This window comes from Aquarana catesbeiana, linkage group LG02 (assembly GCF_042186555.1).
Source record: "Aquarana catesbeiana isolate 2022-GZ linkage group LG02, ASM4218655v1, whole genome shotgun sequence".
NCBI lineage: Eukaryota > Metazoa > Chordata > Amphibia > Anura > Ranidae > Aquarana > Aquarana catesbeiana.
This window is the reverse complement of record NC_133325.1, coordinates 581,647,459-581,671,152: the sequence shown is the minus strand read 5'-3', so window position 1 is coordinate 581,671,152 and position 23,694 is coordinate 581,647,459. Positions and strand designations below refer to the sequence as shown.

Below are 23,694 nucleotides of genomic sequence, written 5' to 3'. Positions count from 1 at the left end.
TTTTTATAACACCAGTTATGTGAAATGTTATTTACTACCTGATAAATCTGTACAAGGCAAGAGAAAAACAAAGGTCAAGAAGAAGACCCTGGATCCGCTGTTCAATGAAACTCTGAAGGTTAGTGTGACATAAACTCAATTCTCCTAAATATTTCTAGACAGCAAAGGTACACAAGGAGGCATATTCTATATCAGGGGTGGCCGTCCATTCAGGGCGCAATGGGCGCTGCCCCCCCGTCCATGCATCCGGGCTCTTTCAGGACACCGGCGCAATAGATTATAATGCGGGGGGGGGCTGTTTTTTTGAAGAACCAATTAGAGCCAGAGGCTCTAATAGACTTCAATATAGGGTCGGCTCGGGTCGCAGAGAGTGGGCTCCAATCCCACCCAAGTGTGTTACAACAGCGAATGAATATTCGCTGTTGTAAAACTGATCCTCCTCCCAGCCAATCAGGAAGCGAGTTTTGACACCGGTCATCCGATTGCCTGAAAGAACAGGCAATCCTATTAGATTCCTAGGAAGAGGAGCGGAGGAGCTGGAAGTCTCCATGGAGGAGAGGACTCAGAGCCGAGACGCTGCACCACACTGCCTGCCACCCTTCACAATGGGGTAAGTGCCAGACCAACCGGCAAAAAAAAAACAAAAAAACACCAGCCGCCACTGTTTGATATTGTGGGTGCTGTAAATGATTGCGATAAGTACCATGAATATATCAAAACCCAATGAAAATTAGCATGTACCCTGTTGATTCCTATTGTAAAAGGTAAGCTGGTGACCTAGTTAACGTGATGTACCGGTGTTATGCACTACACCAGGGATATGGAATTAGCGGACCTCCAGCTGATCCAGAACTACAAGTCCCATGAGGCATAGCAAGACTCTGACAGCAGAAGCATAACACCCAGAAGCAGAGGCATGATGGGAATTGTAGTTTTGCAACAGCTGCAGGTCTGCTAATTGCATATCCCTGCACTACACAGTAGATGCATCTATCTTGTGAAAAAAAATATTTTTTTGTACGTTATAAATATTTAATTTTATTCATTTAGAAAGAATAGAAGGTATAGCTTCATACATAAGAACAATAGGTACAAAATTCACTCACAAAGTTACGGGTGGGATCATATAGAAGGGACATGGCATCTTACAACAAAATTAACCTTTGTCAATAGTAGAAAATAAATTGTTCAAGACTCATTGGTTCACAACAGAAGTGAGAATAAGAATATCTTGCGCAAAAGAATCCTAAGATCTTTTATATGGTATCTGCAAATAAATAACAAAAATGAAAATAAATAAAATAAAATAAATGTCCTAAAATGTTTCCTGGTCACTGGTCCATATTTCAAACTGCAGATAAAGAAAAAAAAACCCTGACCTTGTAAAACAAATAATTCAGTTTAAAATAGAAATTAAAGGCAAAATATTTGGGTATAGATATATAACGTACACAGAAAACATTATAAATACTTTTTTTTTCTTTTTTTCATAATTGATCACATAACATCTGTTCTCAGCTGCATAAGGGGCTTAGAGAGGTGGGGGTGGAGACTGCAGAGGGGAGGGGGTGTCAGCTAGAGACAGAAAAGGGGGAATACATTAATCTTCCAAGTGATTGGCTGTACAGGGGGGCGTCAGCACCACTCTGATCATTGGAGGACAGACAAGTTGTTCTCCTAGCACAACCAGAAAACTGACCACACTTGGATGAATGTGCTCTTATGCCTAATGTGATCACTTTGAAACAGAAAAACAGAGAGACTGGCAGGGTCACCAGGTATTTCACGCAAAAGGAGGAAATAGAAAAAGAACAGGATATTTTTTTAACCATTTGACCTCTGGAAGGTTTTACCCCCTTCAAGACCGGGACATTGTTTGGCATTCAGCGCTGTGCTACTTTAACTGGCAATTGCTTGGTCATGCAACACTACACAATTAAAATTTTTACAAATTTTTTTGTCATACAAATATAGCTTTTTTGGAGGTATTTGATCACCACTGGATTTTTAATATTTTATTATATAAATGAAAAAATGTAAAAAAATGATATATATTTTCTACTTTCTGTTATGAGACATATCCAATAAGATCTAATTTCTTCATACATTTAGGCCAAAATGTATTCTGCTACATGTCGCAAGTGCTGGCAGTGATCAAGGCTGCGTTTTTGGGGACACCATAACTTTGGGAACACTAGTATAGTTCTGATTGTGATCAACATACTGATCTGTAAAGACACTATACCAGTATGGCAGGTATAAGGTGACTGTGACAGTGTGGTGGGCAATCTGGCGCTAACTGACACTGGATGGGAGGGACACTAACTGACTGACTACACGATAGACACCATGATTTATAAAATGCACATACATGAACACACACATAGAAGAAAATAAATATTTAGGGTAGCATACATTTTAAGATGATCATTTGTATTTGGGATTCTATAAATTAGGTGTAAATAAATGATAGTGCTCACCTGTGTGTCATCTGTACTAATACAGACTTTCAGTGGTGGCAAAGTCACCTACACAATCTTGCTGCAGAACAGATTAGGCACTGTATAACAATCAGAATAAATGATGGGAGGAAGGAGTCCCGTTAGGGAACCTCCCAAGTTTTAACATAGTGTCTGGTACCACATTCTTAGAACATTGCATTAAAAAAGACCCTAACTAGAAGATGGAGAGCTTTACAGGTACCAAGCATGCATAAAAAGTCAATATTTTATTTTACAAATGTTAAAAAGCATATATGACACATAACAAGACAAAGATATTGCATGTCAACATTACAAGTAGGTGAATTTGTATTTATATATTGTCATCCATCATCCCCGCTCCACTTGGCAATGGATTGCTTGCTGTAGCTTCAAATTTGTAGGCACTGCATAAGTGGACACTAGAGAGCTGACACTTGCTTTTTCCATAGGGTGGTGACTCTGTCGATTTCTGCATACCGGCAGCTTGATGCACAATACAGCACAGTTCATAAAAACAGGCATATATAATCTCTAATATTAGACAGCTAAATTGTCTTGAGCTTTAAATAACTATAACAGATTTAAGTCCCTATGCCTTCAATTCTTTTTAAACACAAAACAAAATTATAATTTTTTTCCATAAAATGAGCCATAAATATTTTACCTTTTCATCTTTTGAATATCCTTTGCATGGCAACAGTTAAACTCTAATCCTAGGTTGATTGTGTAATCTAGTGTGTCCCAGGAGTATAAATTATGTAAAGGTTCCATGATAAAGTACGAAGACTTGATACAGCTTGACATATAAAATGCACAGATATCATGCTGAGTTTATAAGCAAACAGGACTCTAATACTTACTGCATATTCATTTTGTTCTATAACTTAGGCAGGCCATATGTTATGCAATTTTCTTTCCTTCCACAGGTGAAAGGAAAGAAAATTGCTAGATTTCCCTCAATAATCAGTGTTGATGGGGGAATCCCTCCTGCAGCGCTATTGTGTTCTTCACAATGATTAGTGTTGCCGGCTATAGCCGGTGTCACAAATCGTTCGGTAAAAACACAACAGGCTGGTTGCACACTTATCGATCAATAGATAGACTTGTGTACAACCAGGGTGTCCATACATGGATCGAAATTTGTCTGGTCGCTGTTGGTTGGACATGTGAGGCTATAGGTAGAGCAAATTGTCGACCATATTCTATCACTTACCATAGTATTTAATGGGTGCTTATTAAATCATTGAACCACAGATGGTGTTTGTGAATGATAGTGTCTCTTCCTGTATGACAGTACAAACTTGAAAGATCAGAGATACAAAGTCGTTTTCTAAACCTGTCTGTGTGGCATCGGGGGTCATTGGCCCGGAACGCTTTCCTAGGAGAGGTAGAACTGGATCTTGCAACCTGGGACTGGACCCAAACTCAGCCAGCCTGGCACAACCTTCAGCCAAGGGTGAGTTTTCATAAAATGACATTGCTATTATGCTATTTTTTTTAACTTTTCAAGATCCATTTAGCTATTTATTGAGCTAAATTCAGAGAGAAATTAAGAAAGGTTATGTTTAAGACCACATCAGTCCATAACCAATACCAGGCAAGAGAGAGAAGGGAGGACAGACACACCCGCAAACACACAAAAAAAAAAAAAAAAAAAAAAAAGAATAAGTTTGCTTTTGGGGCATGTTACAGATTACGGTGTAACATGTTGCATGCTCCAAGCCCCCCTCACCTGCTTCCCCCCTTTAGAGTTGGTAGGAGGTTCCTCTCCACAAACCAGCTATGACATTTAAAAATTGGTATGGCTGTGCTGGGCTTTGTCCTCACAGTTGTATCATTCATTCACAGCATCTCCACTGTGGCAGACGGCTTGCAGTTATCAATGGACTGCGAGGGCACTGATGAGCACCCTCATAGTCCATTCATAAGCTTTAAAGCAGAAAGCCTAACTTGTCTGCAGGAGCCTGACATTGCCCCCGTGATGCACTGATCATGGGTACAATACTTTGCTGGCCCCCTGGAGAAAAAAATTAAATGCACAATTTTTTTCTGCAACAATATGTGCATTTATTATTTTTTTCCCAAAACTAAACTTAGCCTTTAAGGGCAGTAACAAGAAAACTAGCTAGCATGCACTTAAATGTTTCGTTTAAGTAAATAGGTCATGCATAGGGTAACACTGGATATATGTGGAAATTTTGGAAGTTTTCCTTTAGCTTTTGATTGATTGCATGGTATTGAAGTTTCCATGATAATATGTCCCACACCTTCAAGAGTTAAAAACCAATTGAAATTGGGGGTGAAAATTGAATGAAAATGTCTTTCTGCTGCTAATGCAGTGGTTTACGTCAACTTCACAGCAGTGCTGATTGATTGGTGATTCAAAACTGAAAAACAAATGAAATCTTCAATGGCAGATTGTTGTGTATTCAGTTTCACACAGCTTTTCTTTATTGAAAGCTGATGGTAAGCTTCCAGTGTTTCCAAAAATTATATGAGCTAATAACTTACTTTGCTGTCTGCCTGTGTTGGCTGTTATCATTAAAGTGTTTGTGAAGCCACTATATACACTTTTCACCATCCGCTCTGTTTAATTATATGAGGTGCTTCTGTGTCTGTGCTTTGTAAAAATAAGCAGCTATATACCTGATTTGCGGGAGCGATCATGTGACCAGCCGGATCTCTCCTCTCTCGGCCTGACAGCTGCAGCAGGCGGGGCCTAGGATCCCCCACTGATGTCAGTCAGGAGGGGAGGAGGAGAGAGGCGGTCCCACCCGTTGCAGCTGTCATTCGAGAGAGTAGAGAGACTGTGGGTCACATGATCGCCGATCAGCGCTTGCAGATCAGGTATATAGCTGTTTTTTTTTTTTTACAAAGCACAGACACAGGAGCACCTTACATAATTAAACAGAGTGGATAGTGAAAAAAAAAGGAACTGTAATTTGAGCAGCAGGAGAGGAGGGGGCGGACATGGACACAGAGCTGACAGGCAGGGAGGGGGTAGAGGACAGGAGAGAGCACAGAGGAGGACACAGGAGAGCTGCGGATGATAGAGGCACGTAAAAACTGACCACGGTGTCAGGGCTCAGCAGCCATTATAAGCAGTGGTCAGTTTACAAAGGGAAAGGGTAGAAACTGGCAGGAACAGCCAAGTTCTTTAGGTGTTACAGGGGGCTAAATTTCACAGCACAAGCACTGTACTGTATAACATGCTTTAAAGGCGCAGGATCAATTTTTGGTTAACAAACGTGTTAACATCTAAGCTCCTAGCTCTCTCTGTGAACTACAGAACACCCTTTAAATGTGGAGATAAGGAGAGGGGGAGGTGTTCCATAGTCCTAGCACATGTTTTCAGCTACAGCTCCTCCACACATACAGTACAGGGAGTGAGAATTTTCACCCTAAGACAAGGGGTGTTTTACCGGCAAATTCACCACGTAAAAATAAAGCCTAAGAAAGAAAAATAATGCAGCCGCTTCATCTAAAGTCAGGTAAACTACAATATATTACAGTTTTCTTAATGGGTTTAAATACACTTTTCATCCACAATAATTTCTACTGGTCCCATATACACTATATTACCAAAAGTATGAACTTTAATGGCATCTCAATCTTAGTCCGTAGGGTTCAATATTGAGTATAGAGTTGAAGCTGTTATAGCTGCAACTCAATATTGAACCCTACAGACTAAGACTGAGACGCCATTAAAGTTCATGTGCATATAAAGGCATACTTATGGTAATATAGGGCATCTCTGCCTCCTCCTTTTCAGGTAGGAGAACTTGGGATGATTTTAGCCTTTAGGGGTCTATGGATAAAATATCTGCTTTGCAAATTTGAATTTGAAAGTCACAAATAATGCCCATAATGGTTGTAATATGTGTGAAATATAATTTTCTATTGCCTTTGCAGGGCGAATTAAAATTTCCTTACAATGATTTCATTGAACAAATATAGACATGACCATATTTGATCAATTAATTGACCAAATGTAGTCATGTCAATTTTTGTCCAATTATGTCACCTGGGAGACCCCCCTTTTGTTTGTTTCAGTGGCGGGGACCAAGAGATGTCATTTGGCACAATGGAAGTGAGGGGATCGGACGTGTCAGTGGTCGACATTTTCTTTTGGCTCTTCAGCATTGTCATGGTTATGCAATAGAGTTTTCTCTGTCAGCTTACCTGTCTCCATGTGTTCATCTCTAAAGACCAGCTGCCTCTCACCTGACTGGTTTTATAACCTCTCCTCTAAGCATGGCCCCACCCCAGGCCCTATCAGGGAACCCTATATTAACCTGTGCACTGCAAACCAGCAGTGCTGATCAACCATTGTGTGTTAGCCTCCATGTATACTTGCTGTGTTTCCTACGTCTGATTCCTGTTACCGACTTTGGCCTGTTCTCGACTCTCCCTGTCTGCTTGTTACCCTGGCTTTTGGCGTGTTATGTTTATCCTTGTCTGCTAGTTGCCCTGACCTTTTGGCTTACCCCTTACTTCCCTGTCATTCCAGCCTGCTGCCTCCTTCCTCTTCTCCTATAGTCTACAGTGAGCGTGAGCTGTGAGACCCTGGGGGCCGCAACCTGGAGCGCAGTTCATCCTCACCACTAGAGGCTCTGGTGAACACCCGCTGGCTCTTAGACTCCGAGCCCTGGGGAATCTATACTCTAACTCCCACTGGGATCCATGTTAGTTATCCTGTAGACCTGCTTCCTGAACATTCCAGGGTTCAATCTGCAGCAGTCAGTCCTAGGGTCCACTACCTTAGCGGTGTACTTCTGACTCCGACAGAGTGCATCTGTCACCTGGTCCCAGGTGACCTGACAAGCATACATCATTCATGGTGATTGACATGGATCTGCATCGCAGGACAACATGACTGACGGTGGACCTAAAGGGCTTTGTGTGAAATGTTGGGGGGACCCCGTGCCATTTTTTTTGTCCCTGATGCTTTGTTTACATTCACTTGTCAGCTGGGTGCACCCCCTCCCCCCACCACCAATTGGTCAGGGTTGTGGTGAAGAGGCCCTTGCCCTCATCAACATGGGGACAAGGTACTTTGCCAGGGAAGTTCCCCCGGCAAGGTATTCCCCATGTTGAGGGAGTCCACAGCTGACAGGTCAATGTACTGGGAGGGGTAGACACTGATTGCTAGGACGCCAGCAGGTGCTGGCTCCCGAAAAACTAGGAGACCTGGCAGGAAACATTCACAATTAGCAGCCCCTGCTAAATGTTTCAGTTCCTGCTTTAGCTCGGCAGGTTTGGCTTGACAGAACACCCGTCTATTCGGTCGTTTGCTGAACCTCCCAAACAGTGAACGAACCTGCAGCTCAAACACAGTGCAGAGATTTCCCCCTCTGGTTAAATGTTCTTAGCCTATAGTGTTACGGTATTTTCTGGTGGAATATTCCCATACTTCTCTTTTAGGGCTTTTTTTTCTAGGATTGAATGTTAGGGAATGTTACATTCTCCCTAAGCACATGCAATAAAAGCTTGACATTTCATAAATATTATGGATATTATTAAAACCTTCAGTTATCATGGTGCAGACATATGATCGATCATATCTCCCACAGACTCCACTCTCACCAGAATTTTTATATAGTCGGGGAAGGCTTAACTTGGCGGCCAAGTTTACTCCTCAGGGAGCTGAAGGTGAGTTTATATTTGTATTTCGTTTTTGTCCATGAAAACGAGAGTTAAAAAAGCAGAGAATCACAAATTTTGCCTATGAATCACATGCTGATACTTGTTTTTCTGCATTATTAGAAATATGTTCCCCTAAACCTGGGTGGAATCTATGCCTAGGGGGTTGACTTGAATGTTATGCCGAATATGTTTCTATGTAGTCAAAAAAGCAGAAAATTAAATATGGTACAGTTAGTGAAATGTAAGTTGAAAGTAACCGCGAGTCCAGTTTCTGTTCTGTTTTTCCCAAATTAAAGATATTCCAAATCTGCGATATTCTGTTATGGTAGAAACATATTTTTGGTCAACCTTTAATAAAGAGAAAAAAAGACAATTTTGATTTAAGGTGTTAGATCAAGATATAATTAAACCTGCAGATATGTCCATTGAGTAGGTAGTCTGCGACCAATGGGTTATAATGCTGCCTTTAGTGAACTGGGACACTGGCTAACAAAAAAAATGTTAAGCCAGTCCCCTGTATAACCCTGCCTCCAACTGTCATGACTTAGCTTTTTGCTAGTGTTATAGGAGGTTGGAGGAGTTTTTCTCAGCAGTGGTAAGGAAAATTCTAAGTATATTTTTGCTACTCCATAGATTTTTTTTTCCCTTCACTCAAAACATTTATATGGTGCTTGAGCTAGTCTCAATAAAGCAGTCCTCTGGAAAGGCATATCCTCAGCAATAGATTTGGAGGCCTACCTGGACCCTGCTAGACTAAAGATTGTGAGACCAGCTCCTTAAAGAAGTGAATGACAGAAAGGCTTTGAACACTACTCTCAGTTCAAGAGCATTCAATACTATGCCTCATAAGCTGAACATGCCATGACCTTGAGCAGCCTGCTCTTTGAAATGCGTCCCGCAATCTTTCTAGCTGGGGTCTGATGTGATAATGTTCCATTTGAAAACAATTGGTCAGTTATGAAGAACCAAGGATACTCCCGCACTGTTCTGCTGGAAGAGATTTCACTCCCAAAGCACCTTTGACTTTATCAGAGGACGGATATTCCCTTGTGGAAGCTCTACTGAATTTTTCCTGTCGCTATTGCAGACAGTAAGACCTTTGTGAATGGAATGCCCTGGGAGAGATGTACAGACCAAAGGGGAGGCACTAAAACTGGTGGATGAATTGGGACAAGTAGGTGTCTGATAAACCTACAGAGCATCTAGTCTCCCAGATTTATCAATAATAGAATTGATTGGATGTTTTCTATGTTGCACGACTCCAACTTCCTGTGCTTGAGTTTTTTTTTTCTTCAACTTTAGCACCAAGCACAGATTACCTGATTTAGTTTTTTTAATTTTTTTGCTAGGAACAGGAGGTAAACCAAATCCTCATCTCCTCTGGGCAACTGGAACCTTCATGATTGCTCGTTTTTTATTTAATCTGGCTACAAACTGGACCAGATTTTTTTTGCTTCTCCATCAACTCTGGTAGCCTGGCTGACTGGAAGAGATTGAAAAGTGGACATCCCACCTCTCAATGTTATATGATCGTTATGCTCATTGAATTATGTCCCTGCCCAGGTGATTGTTTCTGTTCTCCCAAGACAGGTGCCATAGATTTTTAAGGCTTCAATAATGAAGATTGGGTACTTCTCCAGTTCATTTACTAATCTTTTTCCCGGTCTGTAGGATTTTGCCTCCTTGTATCTATTTGGGAGTTGCTGCCTGTATGCTGGACCTTTCTAAATTTTATGTTTTTTGTCAGATGATATTGGCCCTGACCTGCTAGTGGTCACCCTTGAGATGGCTGTATCCTGTCTACTCCCAAATAGATTGGATGCGTTGTCTGGTATCTTACACCAGTTTTTTTTTTTTAAGGGGGGATCCGCCAACCATTGTTTTCAGCCATAATGCCCCTCTTGCCGTGACCGCGGGGAACACTGCTCTTGAAAAACATCAACTGATGTCTACTGACACATCCGCCACAGTCTGCCGCCAATTTCAGCTCTTACAAAGCTGTTACCACCTTGTCTCTTCACTTCTTCCAGAAGGGCTTTTGTAAAGGGATACTCCACTTTCTTTTCAATCTGCAGGGCTATCATTTTCTGTAAAATGCAATATGATTATCTGGGAGGTGCTCTGTACCTCCCTGAAACATAATTTCCTGCTTGTGTGACTGGCTCACTGATTTTCCCAGAAATCTGCACCAAGATACAAGTCAGATTTTTGGCATCCACTGCAACAAAAAATGTAATTTTTTGTAAGATACTCCCAATAGGAAATCACGTCTAAAGGGATGCAGACCCTGCCACTTTACTCAGAGTGCTGCAGGTGCAGCAGCTGATTGATAATTATGAAACCACTCCCATTAGACTCACTCAGCACATAGGCTGGTTATTGCTGGTCTGCCTGCACCTGCAGATGCTACAGTATGTAGGAGTACTTCAGATCTAGATCAAATTTTTGGACTAGATCCTCCATGAATGTGACAGTGACATGTCTTGCTAGCTACATTAATGATGCATCCACCATCGGAGGAGACTGCAGCAGGTTGACCTTTAGCTTTTTCAGGGTATACAGTTTAGAAAGCCTGTTTATACAGGCATTTTTCTCTGACCCCTTCAATCCTTCCTGGATTAACTCCTCCAGTTGTTCAGTGAAGGGAAGGGAATGAGTACTTTCTAGCCTTGGAGAGTTTCCTCCACTTCACCCTATGCAATTGCATCCTTTAATGCCCTTGCAAAAAGGCTCCATTGGGCATTCTTTAAAGTGGTTGTAAACCCTGGTAAAAAAAAACCTGCAAGACAAAGGCATAATGAGCTAGTATGCATAGCATACTAGCTCATTATGTGCCGTTGTTTCAGTCTGTGTGCCGGTAATGGCACACATACTGAAGCAACGGCACATACATGCCATTGCTTCAGTTTGCCCCAGTGCACATGTGCCGATGTCATTGCCACATGCAGGGAACAGGAGATATCCTGGGTAGCTACAGGTAAGCCTTATAGGCTTACCTGTAGCATAAAGTTGTTGTAATGGGTTTACAACCACTTTAAAGCTTGTGGCTCCTTTAATGCTTTCTTCCCATGGCAAGCTACTTAGTAAGCTTTCCAATTTGGACACCACCTACTGGCTCTGGTTGGAAGTGCTAGGCAATTCAGCCACCGACTGGGGGGTACAGGCTTAATTTATTAACTCCTTGGCCGATTAATTAATCAAGGCGGCTACTTTCCAGACATCCTCTTCTTTGCTCCAAGTGGACTTGACATGCTAGCTTGTCAAGCAATGACTTTCCACCACAAATGCAGCAACCATTAGGGCTGGTAACCTGTGGTGTTTGTAAACGGGGAGCAATAATAATGAGAGGCGAGATGACGACATTGATCAATGTTGCCTGGATGTCTGAACCTGAATGGTGACTGTTCTGGCTTTTAGAAGGCTCCCTCCATCTTGAGGTCCTTGCAGGGCTGTATCCTGCTTGTTCCAGGCAGATCTGACATATTAGATGACAGAATGACTTTCCACCACAAAAGCAGTGACTATTAGGGCTGGTAACCTGTGATGTTTGTAAAAGGGGAGCAATGATAATGAGGGGTGAGATGTTGACCTTAATCAACATTGCCTGGATGTCTGTTTTTAGATGGTGACTTCTCTTGACCGTCAGAAGTCTGCCTCTATCTTGTGGTCTATACAGGAATATAGATACTCTTTTTCTAAATCTTCACTACTTACCTAATCCCTATACCTTAAAAGCAATGGGTGGTCTGACTGGGCAGAGTTCCCCATAGAAACAGAGCAAAACAGCAGACTGGAATGAAAAACAGCATAAGGCCAAGTCTCCACTACTACGACCTGAAAGTCATACAATTTTGATGCGACTTGAAGCAATGCTTATGTATTCTTGAGGTGTATGGACCTCAAGTCACATCAAAGTGGGACCAAAGCAGTGCTGGGACTACCTTGAAGTCACACAGATATGAACGGTACTCATTGGAAATCATGGGGTATGACTTGTCATGCAACTTTGCAGTCCTAAGTCGCACCAGTGGAAACTGAGCCCAACACAGACATCCCAGAGCAAGCATTGAGAAGGAGATAGGAAGAGCCCAGGTGAATGCTATAAGGAGCACAATGATCCCAGAACACTGAGAAAGACATAGGAAAAGCCCAGGTGAATGCCATAAAAAAGGGACAACATACCTGCAAACAATGACAACATAAGCATCCAGCATGCATGAATAGAGAGCTCCACCATTTGTTGCCCAAAAATTCCATAAAACCATTTAAGACTGTTACATTTTGCCATTAGTGATATCAGTGCCTTAGAATGCTCAGATCGCCATCCTGGAAAAGCTCTAGCCAGGAAACTGGTCACAGAGGCCGCATCACTTCCTGCCTCTCATGCTCAAAGTGTACTTGCACTACTGTCACCATCTTGGAAATGGCAAATGCCCATAAAACAGAGAAAAGAAGTAAAAAGCATATGGAAAGCAAAGGGAAACGCTGTCACTTATGTCAAAGCTTGTTTAAAACTTTCTTTGACAGGCCTGCACCACCAGAATGGGGCTTCAACCATATAGCTCATTTAGAGACTGTGTAGAGGAAGGACTTCCACCCAGGAGAGGCTATAATATGCCCCCCAGACCACCAGAATTGGGCTTCAACCATATAGCTCATTTAGAGACTGTAAGGAAGGACTTCCACCCAGAAGAGACTTAACCTGGCTAGGGTGACAAACGGTAAGGGATACCTCGCAACTCCAGTCCTGATCAGGTGAGGGAAAAAAAGGAGAATGCTGTGAGCCGGGTCTGTTTTTGATTTATAGTTAACCAGTCCTATCAGGTTGTGGTGGCAGAGCCACGACCCATTGTGTGCAGCCATGATGCACCAGGAAACGATCTTATAGCCTTTAGCATTAACATGCTGGTCAATCATTTTCTTTCTGATCCCCTCATAAACTCTTTCCATTGCTTTTTCAATTCCATGCTGTGTGGTACACATGATGATACCAAACAGCAAAGTGGCTACTTTTCTCCATTAAAATAGGCTGACTGACTGATCATGAGTTTAAAGACAAGTGTGATACTAATTACAGAAAACAGTGGAAATACCACTATGGTCCAGTTATGTATACTCTTTTCTAGGGATGAAAACAAATCTGGCTAGGCCATTGTAGAATATCTTTGCATAATAAGCAATAATTTTTCTTTAACTTTATTCTACGACATTCAAAAAGGTATGTATACACAAGACAATTGCTTCTAATTTCAACACTTTTAAAGAGGAATGAAGCATAGCTTTATTGATTGTATAGATGTAAATTCCTTCCGACTTGTACAATATGATTTTATCTGCTGTGTCTCTTAAAGAGGAAGTAAACCCTGATTGGTTTTACTTCCTCCTTTGCTCACTGCAAAGCCTGCAAATGAAAAGCATAATGGGCTAGTATGCATCGCATACTAGTAACGGCAAATGCTGGGGGAAGAAAGGGCACAGAGGTCCGTTTCTTCACAGCGCTTGATTACATCATCGGCGCACTACAAGTGAAATATCTCCTAAACGGCGCACGTTTAGGAGATATTTCCACTACCTATAGGTAAGCCTTATTCTAGGCTTACCTATAGTTAAAAGTCACTAGGGAGGGTTTACAACCACTTTAATGTTTGGTCATCTAGAACAGATTTCCATATATTTGATTACCATTTTGGCCGGTGGCATAGCATATAAAGCAGGTTATCATGGTCCCTTCTACATCTATGATATATAGGATCAGCAAGTATTTTTGCTGTACAATGGACAAAAAAAATGTAAAGCAATAACAAAGTAAAGAACAATAACGTATGCTTTTTTTTGCTAAATGTTCTACCCTATTTAAAGTAACGCAATAACAAACCTTGGCAAATCCAACTGAACATATGATAATAAAAAGGAGAGAAACAAAGGTTACATTCAGGGAAAAACCAAACATAAAAAACTTTAGAGGAACCATTTGAAGTTTGAAAATATGCACAGTTACATAGTAGGTAAGGTTGAATAAAGACAATAGTCCATCCAGTTCAACCTGTGTAGATGTATGTGTGTCAGAGTCGATAATCATTCCCCATATCCCTGTATGTTGTGTTCTTTATGATGCATATCCAAGATTCTTTTAAAAGAAGAGAGTTCCACATCCTTATCGCTCTGACAGTGAAAAAACCCCTGGGCAATTTAAGGTTAAACCGCTTCTCCTCCAATTTCATTGTGTGGCCCCGTGTCCTCTTACACTCTCTGGGACTGAATCGGTTTTTCCTATGCTGGAATCACCATTGAGGTATTTGTAAATTGCTATTGTGTCCCCTCTCAAGCGTCTCTTCTCCAGTGAGAATACATTTAGTGCTTGTAGTCTTTCCTCGTAATTAAGGTCCCCCAGTCCCATTATTAATTATGTTTCCCTTCTGAGGACTGGTGACTAGAACTGGACGGAATACTCCAGATGTGACCAGAGTTTTATAAAGTGGCAGGATTATAGTTTTATCCCTGAAGTATATCAGCTTTTTATGCATGCTAAAATTCTGCTGGCTTTGGTAGCTGCAGATTGACATTGCATGCCGTTGCTCAATCTGTCATCTACTAGGACCCCCAGATCTTTCTACATCCTGGATTCCCCCAGAGGTCCCCCCCCTAGTGAGTAGTTTGCGTTTATGTTTTTAGACCTCAAGTGCATTACCCTACATTTATCCACATTAAAACTCATTTGCCACCCAGTTATTTTGTTCAGGTCTTTCTGTAGAATTTCTATATTCTGTTGTGAAGTTATTGCCCTGCATATTTTTTTGTCATCTGCAAAAACTGAGATTGAGTGAGATTGAGATATTTATCCCATCATCTATATCATTTATGAATAAATTAAACAGAATTGGTCCCAAGACAGAGCCTTGGGGTACCCCACTCACCACTCCAGACCAGTCTGAGTACATGTTATTTATCACCACCCTTTGGACATGCCTCTGTAACCAGTTTTCTATCCAAGAAAAAACTCTATGGTCCATGCCTACAGACCTCAGTTTGTAAATTAAGCATTTATGGGGAACTGTATTGAATGCTTTTGCAAAATCCAGATACACCACAGTCACAGGCCTCCCCCTATTTAGATGGCAGCTCACTTCCTCATAGAATGTTAACAGATTGGTCTGACAGGAACGATCCTTCATAAACCCACGCTGATTATGATACTGTTTTCCTCTGCAAATTCCTGAATATAGTAATTTTTCTTTACCTCAGGTTTAGGTCTTCCACCTTCTGGAGAACTTCACATTTGGGTAAAGGAAGCTCAGCAGCTTGTTCCTCATAAAGCTGGACAAGTCAGCTCTTATGTAAAATGGTATAGTACCTGTAATATTTTTCAACCCTGTCATTGTGTTATTTTAGTATGCTGTCATATGTCCTTGTTACTGCTTATTTTACTTTATGTCCTTGGTTACCTACCACTAATTTCTCAGTGATGTTCATGTATTGTCTAGTTGTGTCCTCCCAGATGACAGTCCATCCAGTATTCAACGGACAAGAGTAATTTCACGTAGTCTGCGACCAATGTACAATCATACAATGGTATATGATGGTTTCCGTTCAGAGGACCTGTCTGAAGCCTGCGTAGAGTTCACAGTCTGGGACCAAGGAACAATGTCTAGTAAACCACTAGGAGGCATTCGTCTCAGCATAGGCAAAGGTAAACCTCTTCTGTATACAGCGGTCATATTTCTATCAGAATACCACAGATATTTCTAATAATAAAATTATGTAAACTGTAAACAAATATGCCAACTGTACTTCTGTAAATACAAGCTGCATAATGTATGTAGTGAACAGTAAAACAGTCCAGTAACAAATGGAAATGTGCAGCATTGCACATAACGTGCAAACATGCATATCAGTGCAAAAGAAAATGACCTGACTGCATCATATCATTGTTTCATCCCTCTTCTGGTTCTTTGACATCTATAGGAGATACCCTGGCTTCCCTATTCATGTAAGGACTTGTGCAGTCCAGATGAGCAAATGCAGCAAGCTTTCAGTTGCATTCAGCTTAATTTGGCAATTAACCAGATGCTTTAATGTTAAATTTGAATTCCTTCACATGTGTCAAGCAGATTTTTGCAACCTCTTTGACTTGTATAATAGTACTTGTTTAGTAGTTTAGTTAGTAGTTAGTGCTGGACTGTTGCATGATTTCATTGGAAAGTGAACTCATTGACTCTGCAGTACAACAAATTTTTTAACCAACTGTATTTGTTTGTTTGGTCATTACTTGACTCAAAAAAAAAAAAAAAAAAAAAAAAAAAAAGTTACAATAGGGACAACAAGCTGTCCAAAATGAAGGTTATGTCCATGCCACAGATTGGTACCACACTGCAAAACTGATTGACTTTGTTTATCTTATTATATTGTCTTTTTCCTTAACTTGTGAACTTGATCTCAGTATACCGATTCAAATTTCAGAATATTCAAGTATATATGAGGGCAGTAATCTGTTTTGTAAGAAAGTACCATAGCTTGATTTAAAACTGAACTCCATACTTATATAAAAGACATAGATTAACCCAGCTCTGTGATCATAAATCATTTAAATTGTTTGTAAACCTCTGAAATTAAAAATGAATAGAGCATATCCCCCTATAGTGTGTATTAGACTCAATCCAGAGCACAGAGTGTGATTTCTATCTGATCTCTCCTCCCTCTGCTAAATGCGTGAGTCACCCTTGACTGTTTTAACTCAATACAAGGCAATCCCAGGAGATGGTCCCTGCCCCCCCCCCCAACAAATAGAAGGGAATTGACAGCCTCTGCTGCTCATGTTTCCCTATGAGACTGTGTAGAGGGAGGGGGTTTCATTTCCTCCACTCAAGTCTCAGATTACACTGAGCTCTCCTCACTGTGCTGTGCGGTATGTGATGCCTTATCTCTGCCTCCTGCCTTCTGGAAGCTCAGAAATAGCCTTTGATTTGTGTGTTTAAAAAAGCTGTAGAGAAGATATTGTTGCGGATAAACAAGTACAACTTATGTAGAAGGATTTGTTCCATCCCTGTGTTTTACCAGAGGCTAGTCACTTCAGTGCGTGTCTGTAAGGGTTTACAGCCACTTTGAAGTTTTTTATTGCAACTAGTGTGTATCTAGGTACAGTATGTTGTCTCATCATCTTCTTTCAATGCCCTAGAAGGGCCCTTTCACACCAGCAATGGCACATCATGGCATGTGCATTGACATGCATTTGACACTATTTTGTTATACGTGTTTGTATGCTTTTGTGGCACATTTTTCCTAAGCGTCTGTCTGGTTGCTTTTGTTTTGAGGCCACTTCTTAATTTTTTGTGGGCTTTTATCTGCGTTGTGGTCCGTTTCCGCACATTTAGATGTGTTTGTGGTGCAAAAATGCAGCTTGCTGTACATTTTTCCACTGCACTGCACTGCAATGGTGTGTACTGTGACCAAAGAATAACTGGGATTTTGGACTGTATATGCAGTGCATCCCACTGCATCTGGTGTGGATGGGCTCTAAACCAGTAATCAGACTGAAGAAGGCGGGGCAGGGTCTGGAATCCAATAAAGTGGGTTGCATGCAAAAAAAAAAAAACTGACAAGGGACATGCTGATAGGAGAAGAGAACAAGGCAAAAGTAGAAGGCTGATCTTATAAGTCTGATGCTGCATTTTGCGCTATCCATTCAGCAGGCTTGAGGTATACACCGTTTTATTCCGTGACTATATATGGTGTCACCCACCTGGCTGTACTGTGTCATGGGGCTGTGTAAATTTCTGGACTGTATGGAAAGAAAAACAAATCCTTAGCCAGATAAAACGTCTGCCTGAGGCTTGGTTTACCCTGCCACAACTTGGGATCCAACTTGTGAGACCCCAAGTCACATGACATGTGAAATCCCATGTTAGTCAATGAGAGCTGCCTTAATTAGCACTACTGAAGTCGCTCCGACTTTGGAAAAGGTTCCTGTACTACTTCAAGGTCACTTCTATCCGACCATAGACTTTAACCACTTGCCTTACTGGGCAATTTTACCCCCCTTCCTGCCCAGGTCAATTTTCATCTTTCAGCGCTGTTGCACTTTGAATGACAATTTTTTATCATTGTTTTCACACAAATAGAGCTTTCTTTTGGTGGTATTTAATCACCACAGTTTTTTTTATTTTTTTAAGTAAATGAATAAAGACTGAAAATTTAGAAGAAAAAACACCAGAACTTTTTCATAGTTTGTTATAATATTTTGCAAACAGGTAATTTTTCTCTTTCACTGATGTGCACTGATGAGGCTGCAATGATAGGCATATAGGCTGCACTGGTGGGTGCTGAGGAGGCACTGATAGGCTGCACTGATGGGCATTAATGGGCACTGGTAGGCTGCACTGATGGGCACTGATAAGGCAGCACTGGTGGGCACTGATAGGTGGCACTGCTAGGCAGCACTGATAGATGGCACTGATGGGCACTGGTAGGCGGCACTGATTGATAGATGACACTGATGAGGAGGCACTGATTGGAAGCACTGGAGGGCACAGATTGACAGCACTGGTGGACAGTTTTGGGACTGCACTGATAATCAGGACAGTCATATAACAGCCTTCCAGAACTTGACGACCTCACTGTAGTAGTCACTCGGCTATAGCGCGGTTGGCAAGTGGGTAATGGAAGTTGGATCCTCATTTATATTGATGTGATTTGGATCCAACATTACAGGATGATTACCCAGGCATTCCCGAAAGTCACTTCTAAAGTCGCATCAAAGTATTACGCAAATTGCCAGCAAGTCGCCTGGCAAAGTTGCAATGTAAGTAGCATGACTTTCAGGTTGCAGCAGTGTAAACCAAGCCTTACAGTGCCTTGAAAAAGTATTCACACCCCTCGAAATTTTCCACATTTTGTCATGTTACAACCAAAAAGTAAATGTATTTTATTGGCATTTTATGTGATAGACCAACACAAAGTGGCACATAATTGTGAAGTGGAAGGAAAATGATAAATGTTTTTTAAAATGTTTTACAAATAAATATGTGAAAAGTTGAAAAGTGTGGTGTGCATTTGTATTCAGCCCTTTTTACTCTGATACCCTTAACTGAAATCTAGTGGAACCAATGGCTTTCAGAAGTCACCTAATTTGTAAGTAGAGTCCACCTATGTGTAATTTAACCACTAGAGATCCACGCTATAGCCGAATGACGGCTACAGCGCGGACCTGCTTTGCCGGGACTACGTCCATTGACGTCGTCCCGTGCACGAGCGGCCTGCGCGCCCCCTACAGGGCGCACATGGCACGCTCTGTGATCAGCGAGTCTATGAGACTTGCCTGATCACAGATCGGAGTATGGGGTTGATCCCGACCCCTTACCACATGATCAGCTGTCAGCCAATGACAGCTGATCATGTGACATCAACAGAGCCGGTAATCGGCTATTTTTTCTCCTCGCGCTGACAGCGTGAGGAGGAAAAAAAAAGACGATCACCGGTGGCTGTGGGAGGGACATCAGTCCCAATCACGGGGAGCGCCCCCAGATCCTCAGTGCCCACCTGTGCCCTCTGCCAGTACCACCTAGCAATAGGCAACAGTGCTGCATACCAGTGCCCACCAGCGCCACCCATCAGTGCCCACAGTGCCACCCATCAGTGCCACCCATCAGTGGCCATCAGTGCTGCCTTATCTGTGCCCATCAGTGCCACCTTATCTGTCCCCATCAGTGCCGCCTTATCTGTGCCTATCAGTGCCGCCTTAAATGTGCCTATCCGTGGCCATCAGTGCAGCCTATCAGTGCCCACCAGTCCCGCCTCATCAGCGTACATCAATGAAGGAGAAAAATTACTTGTTTGCAAAATTTTATAACAAACTATGAAACATGATTTTTTTTTTTTCAAAATTTTCCATCTTTTTTTGTTTGTTTAGCAAAAAATAAAAATCCCAGCTGTGATTAAATACCACCAACAGAAAGCTCTATTTGTGGGGAAAAAATGATAAAAATTTCATTTGGGTACAGTGTTGTATGACCGCGCAATTGTCATTCAAAGTGCGTCAGCGCTGAAAGCTGAAAATTGGTCTGGGCAGGAGGGGGGGTTTAAGTGCCCAGTAAGCAAGTGGTTAATCTCAGTGTAAATACAGCTGTTCTGTGAGGCCCTCAGAGGTTTGTTAGAGAACCTTAGTGAACAAACTGCATCATGAAGGCCAAGGAACACACCAGACAGCTCAGTGATAAAGTTGTGGAGAAGTTTAAAGCAGGGTTAGGTTATAAAAAAATATTCCAAGCTTTGAATATCTCACTGAGCACTGTTTAATCCATCATCCGGGTGGAAAGATGATGATAACTGCAAACCTATCAAGACATGGCCATTCACCTAAACTGACAGGCCAGGCAAGGAGAGCATTCATCAGAGAAGCAGCCAAGAGTCCCATGGTAACTCTGGAGGAGCTGCAGAGATCCACAGCTCAGGTGGGAGAATCTGTCCACAGGACAACTATTAGTCGTGTACTCCACAAATCTGACCTTTATAGAAGAGTGGCAAGAAGAAAGCCATACAAATTCCTTTTTGCAGTTTGTGAGAAGCCATGTGGGGGACATAACAAACATGTGGAAGAAGGTGCTGTGGTCAGATGAGACCAAAATTGAAAGTTTTGGCCTAAAAGCAAAACGTTATGTGTGGCGGAAAACTAACACTGCACATCACCCTGAACACACCATCCCCACCGTGAAACATAGTGGTGACAGCATCATGTTGCGAGGATGATTTTCTTCAGCAGGGACAGGGAAGCTGGTCAGAGTTGATGGGAAGATGGATGGAGCCAAATACAGGACAATCTTGGAAAAAAACCTGTTAAAGTCTGCAAAAGACTTAAGACTGGGGTGGAGGTTCATCTTCCAGCAGAACAATGACCCTAAACATACACCCAGAGCTACAATGGAATGGTTTAGATCAAAGCATATTCATGTGTTAGAATGGCCCAGTCAAAGTCCAAACCTAAATCCAATTAAAAATCTGTGGCAAGACTTGAAATGTGCTGTTCAGACGCTCTCCATCCAATCTGACAGAGCTTGAGCTACTTTGCAAAGAAGAATGGGCAAAAATGTCACTCTCTAGATGTGCAAAGCTGGTAAAGACATCCCCAAAAAGACTTGCCGCTGTAATTGCAGCAAAAAAGGTGGTTCTACAAAGTATTGACTTAGGGGGGCTGACTACAAATGCATACCACACTTTTCACAAATTTATTTGTAAGACATTTTGAAAACCATTTATCATTTTCCTTCCACTTCACAATACCGTATGTGCCACTTTGTGTTATGCCGCGTACACACGAGCGGACTTTTCGACCGGACTGGTCCAACGGACTATCTGACGGACTTTCGGCGGACTTCCAATGAACTTTCCCAACGAGAGGACTTGCCTACACACGATCACACCAAAGTCCGACGGATTTGTATGTGATGATGTACGACCGGACTAAAATAAGGAATTTGATAGCCAGTAGCCAATAGCTGCCCTAGCGTCGGTTTTCGTCCGTCAGACTAGCATACAGACGAGCGGACTTTCCGACGTAAAGATTTGAAAACATGTTCCAAATCTAAAGTCCGTCAGATTTTCGACCAAAAAAATCTGCTGCAGGTCTGATGAAGCCCACACACGGTCGAATTGTCCGCCGGACTCGGTCCGTCGGATCAGTTCGGTCGAAAAGTCTGCTCATGTGTACGCGGCATAAGTCTTTCACATAAAATTCCAATAAAATACATTTACATTTTTGGTTGTAACATGACAAAATGTGGAAAATTTCAAGGGGTATGAATACTTTTTCAAGGCACTGTATATGTATGTAATCTCTGTGTATGTAGCTGTTTACCTGGCGTTCACCATTAAAGAATGTTTTAGGAATGAGGTGATAAGTCAATTAGTGGACCTATTTTTATGTGTTTCAGGTAATAGTTATGAGGTCCCTGTGAGCTGGATGGATTCTACAGAACAGGAGAAGAAATTCTGGCAATTGGTCATGAACAGACCAGGAGAATGGTCAGAAGTAACACTGCCATTAAGACAGAATCTAACTCCTCGTTAACATGCTGGTAGTTGTGGCATGAAATACCATTTCTGATTCAACACATGAACTTACCAACCATGCCTTACAATGAAACATGAAGTTAATTTTTTAACACGCAGAGCCAAAAGGACTTTTGAAAGATTTTATGCTGTCTGTGGGTTTATAGTTCTTTGGAAAAGCTCAACTATATTTAAACTGATAAACAGGTTATGACTGTTAGATTGGCACTCCATGATGCCAACTTAATCCAAAGTAGAATAGAATAATCATCACAGAGACACTGCCATTAACAAATACAGATGTAGTAAAACCTAATAACAATAAAAGTTGCAGACTTTTATTTTATGTGTGTGTTTTAGGACTGTTCTAGTTATGTACAGATAGCCATGTGACTATGTTTGAGATGTAAAAGCTATTATTTAAAAAAAAAAGGCAAGCAGTGCAATCACTGTATATTCTATGCTATTCTATAGCATTGTTCAAAATTCTTTGGCATCATCATTTAGTAATCCGATTATCTAGAGATGCATAATGTTTTTCTCTAGACACTTGTTAGTTTTTTAAAACTGCCCTAACCTTTCTGAGAAAGGATTGACACAGGTTGACCTGTGAGTGCATGTTGGAAGATGAACATGCATACATGACTTAAAGCAGAACTCTAGCCAACACCTTTATCTAGTGTTAAATAGAGTGGGACATTGTTAAGACCTTTGAAAGCAAGCTAGAGGAATACATTGAACACTGTCAATGGGGCAAGTAACAACTGTAAAATGTTCGAATTCCCTTCACTTTTTGTCTAGGTGATAGAGATTTTAACTCTTCCCCACTTTACCCTGAACTACAAAAAAAATTCCACTTTTAAAACTCCTTCATAGTCTTACTTAGTGCGAAAACGCATAGCACACTAAGCTGTGCAAAGTGCAGTGACCTGTAATAACTAATCATCTGCTGCTTCCAATCATTGAGCTGATTGCAGTAATCTGAAAACTGATTGGCTGCTATGCAATACTGCAATTTGAACTTCCTCATGGCCCTTTGTCTTATATACATCTGTTTTATAAATCAGGCATATTAAGATTTAATTCCACTTGTCTGATTCAAGAAAGCAGTAAAAAAATTAATAATGACGTGAAAATATATAATTCCATCATAACAAATACTTCAACGTCTTGTCGTTAGATAATTTAAGAGATGATTTCTTATTGGTTTCTCCATTACACTTTGAGCTAATTTAGTGAATAAGGTTCAGAAATACAAACAGCTCAGCACAACATCCAGTAACCTGCAGCAAATAATTTATGGTTCAGTTATCTGACAAAAAAAATAAACTAAATTATGAATGTTTGTTTTGTGCTTATTCTTCTTTGCATTGCCTCTCTGAAACGAACGTGTGCTTGCATAAAGACAGAAAACTATGGATTGCTTTCCTAAATTTGCCCTTCTTCACAAACATGTTTGCATGTACAGTGTGCATGCACTGTGATTCAGTAAGTGCCTCTTTCCGCAAGAAAAAAACCTATACGCTTC

General features: G+C 41.3%; 1 protein-coding gene across 5 annotated transcripts in view; it reads left to right on the top strand.

The window, feature by feature from the left end:
* Positions 1–23,511, top strand: part of SYTL1 (synaptotagmin like 1) — a 95,316-nt gene extending 71,805 nt beyond the window's left edge. For all 5 annotated transcript variants that reach the window (XM_073616172.1, XM_073616173.1, XM_073616174.1 and 2 more), the window contains 6 exons: positions 16–118; positions 3,778–3,939; positions 8,057–8,135; positions 15,372–15,471; positions 15,611–15,816; positions 22,049–23,511. In XM_073616172.1, the coding sequence (XP_073472273.1) occupies positions 16–118; positions 3,778–3,939; positions 8,057–8,135; positions 15,372–15,471; positions 15,611–15,816; positions 22,049–22,185 (787 nt within the window). In that variant the 3' untranslated portion in view covers positions 22,186–23,511. The remainder of the gene's footprint in view (positions 1–15; positions 119–3,777; positions 3,940–8,056; positions 8,136–15,371; positions 15,472–15,610; positions 15,817–22,048) is intronic.
* The last annotated feature ends 183 nt before the right edge of the window (positions 23,512–23,694 follow it).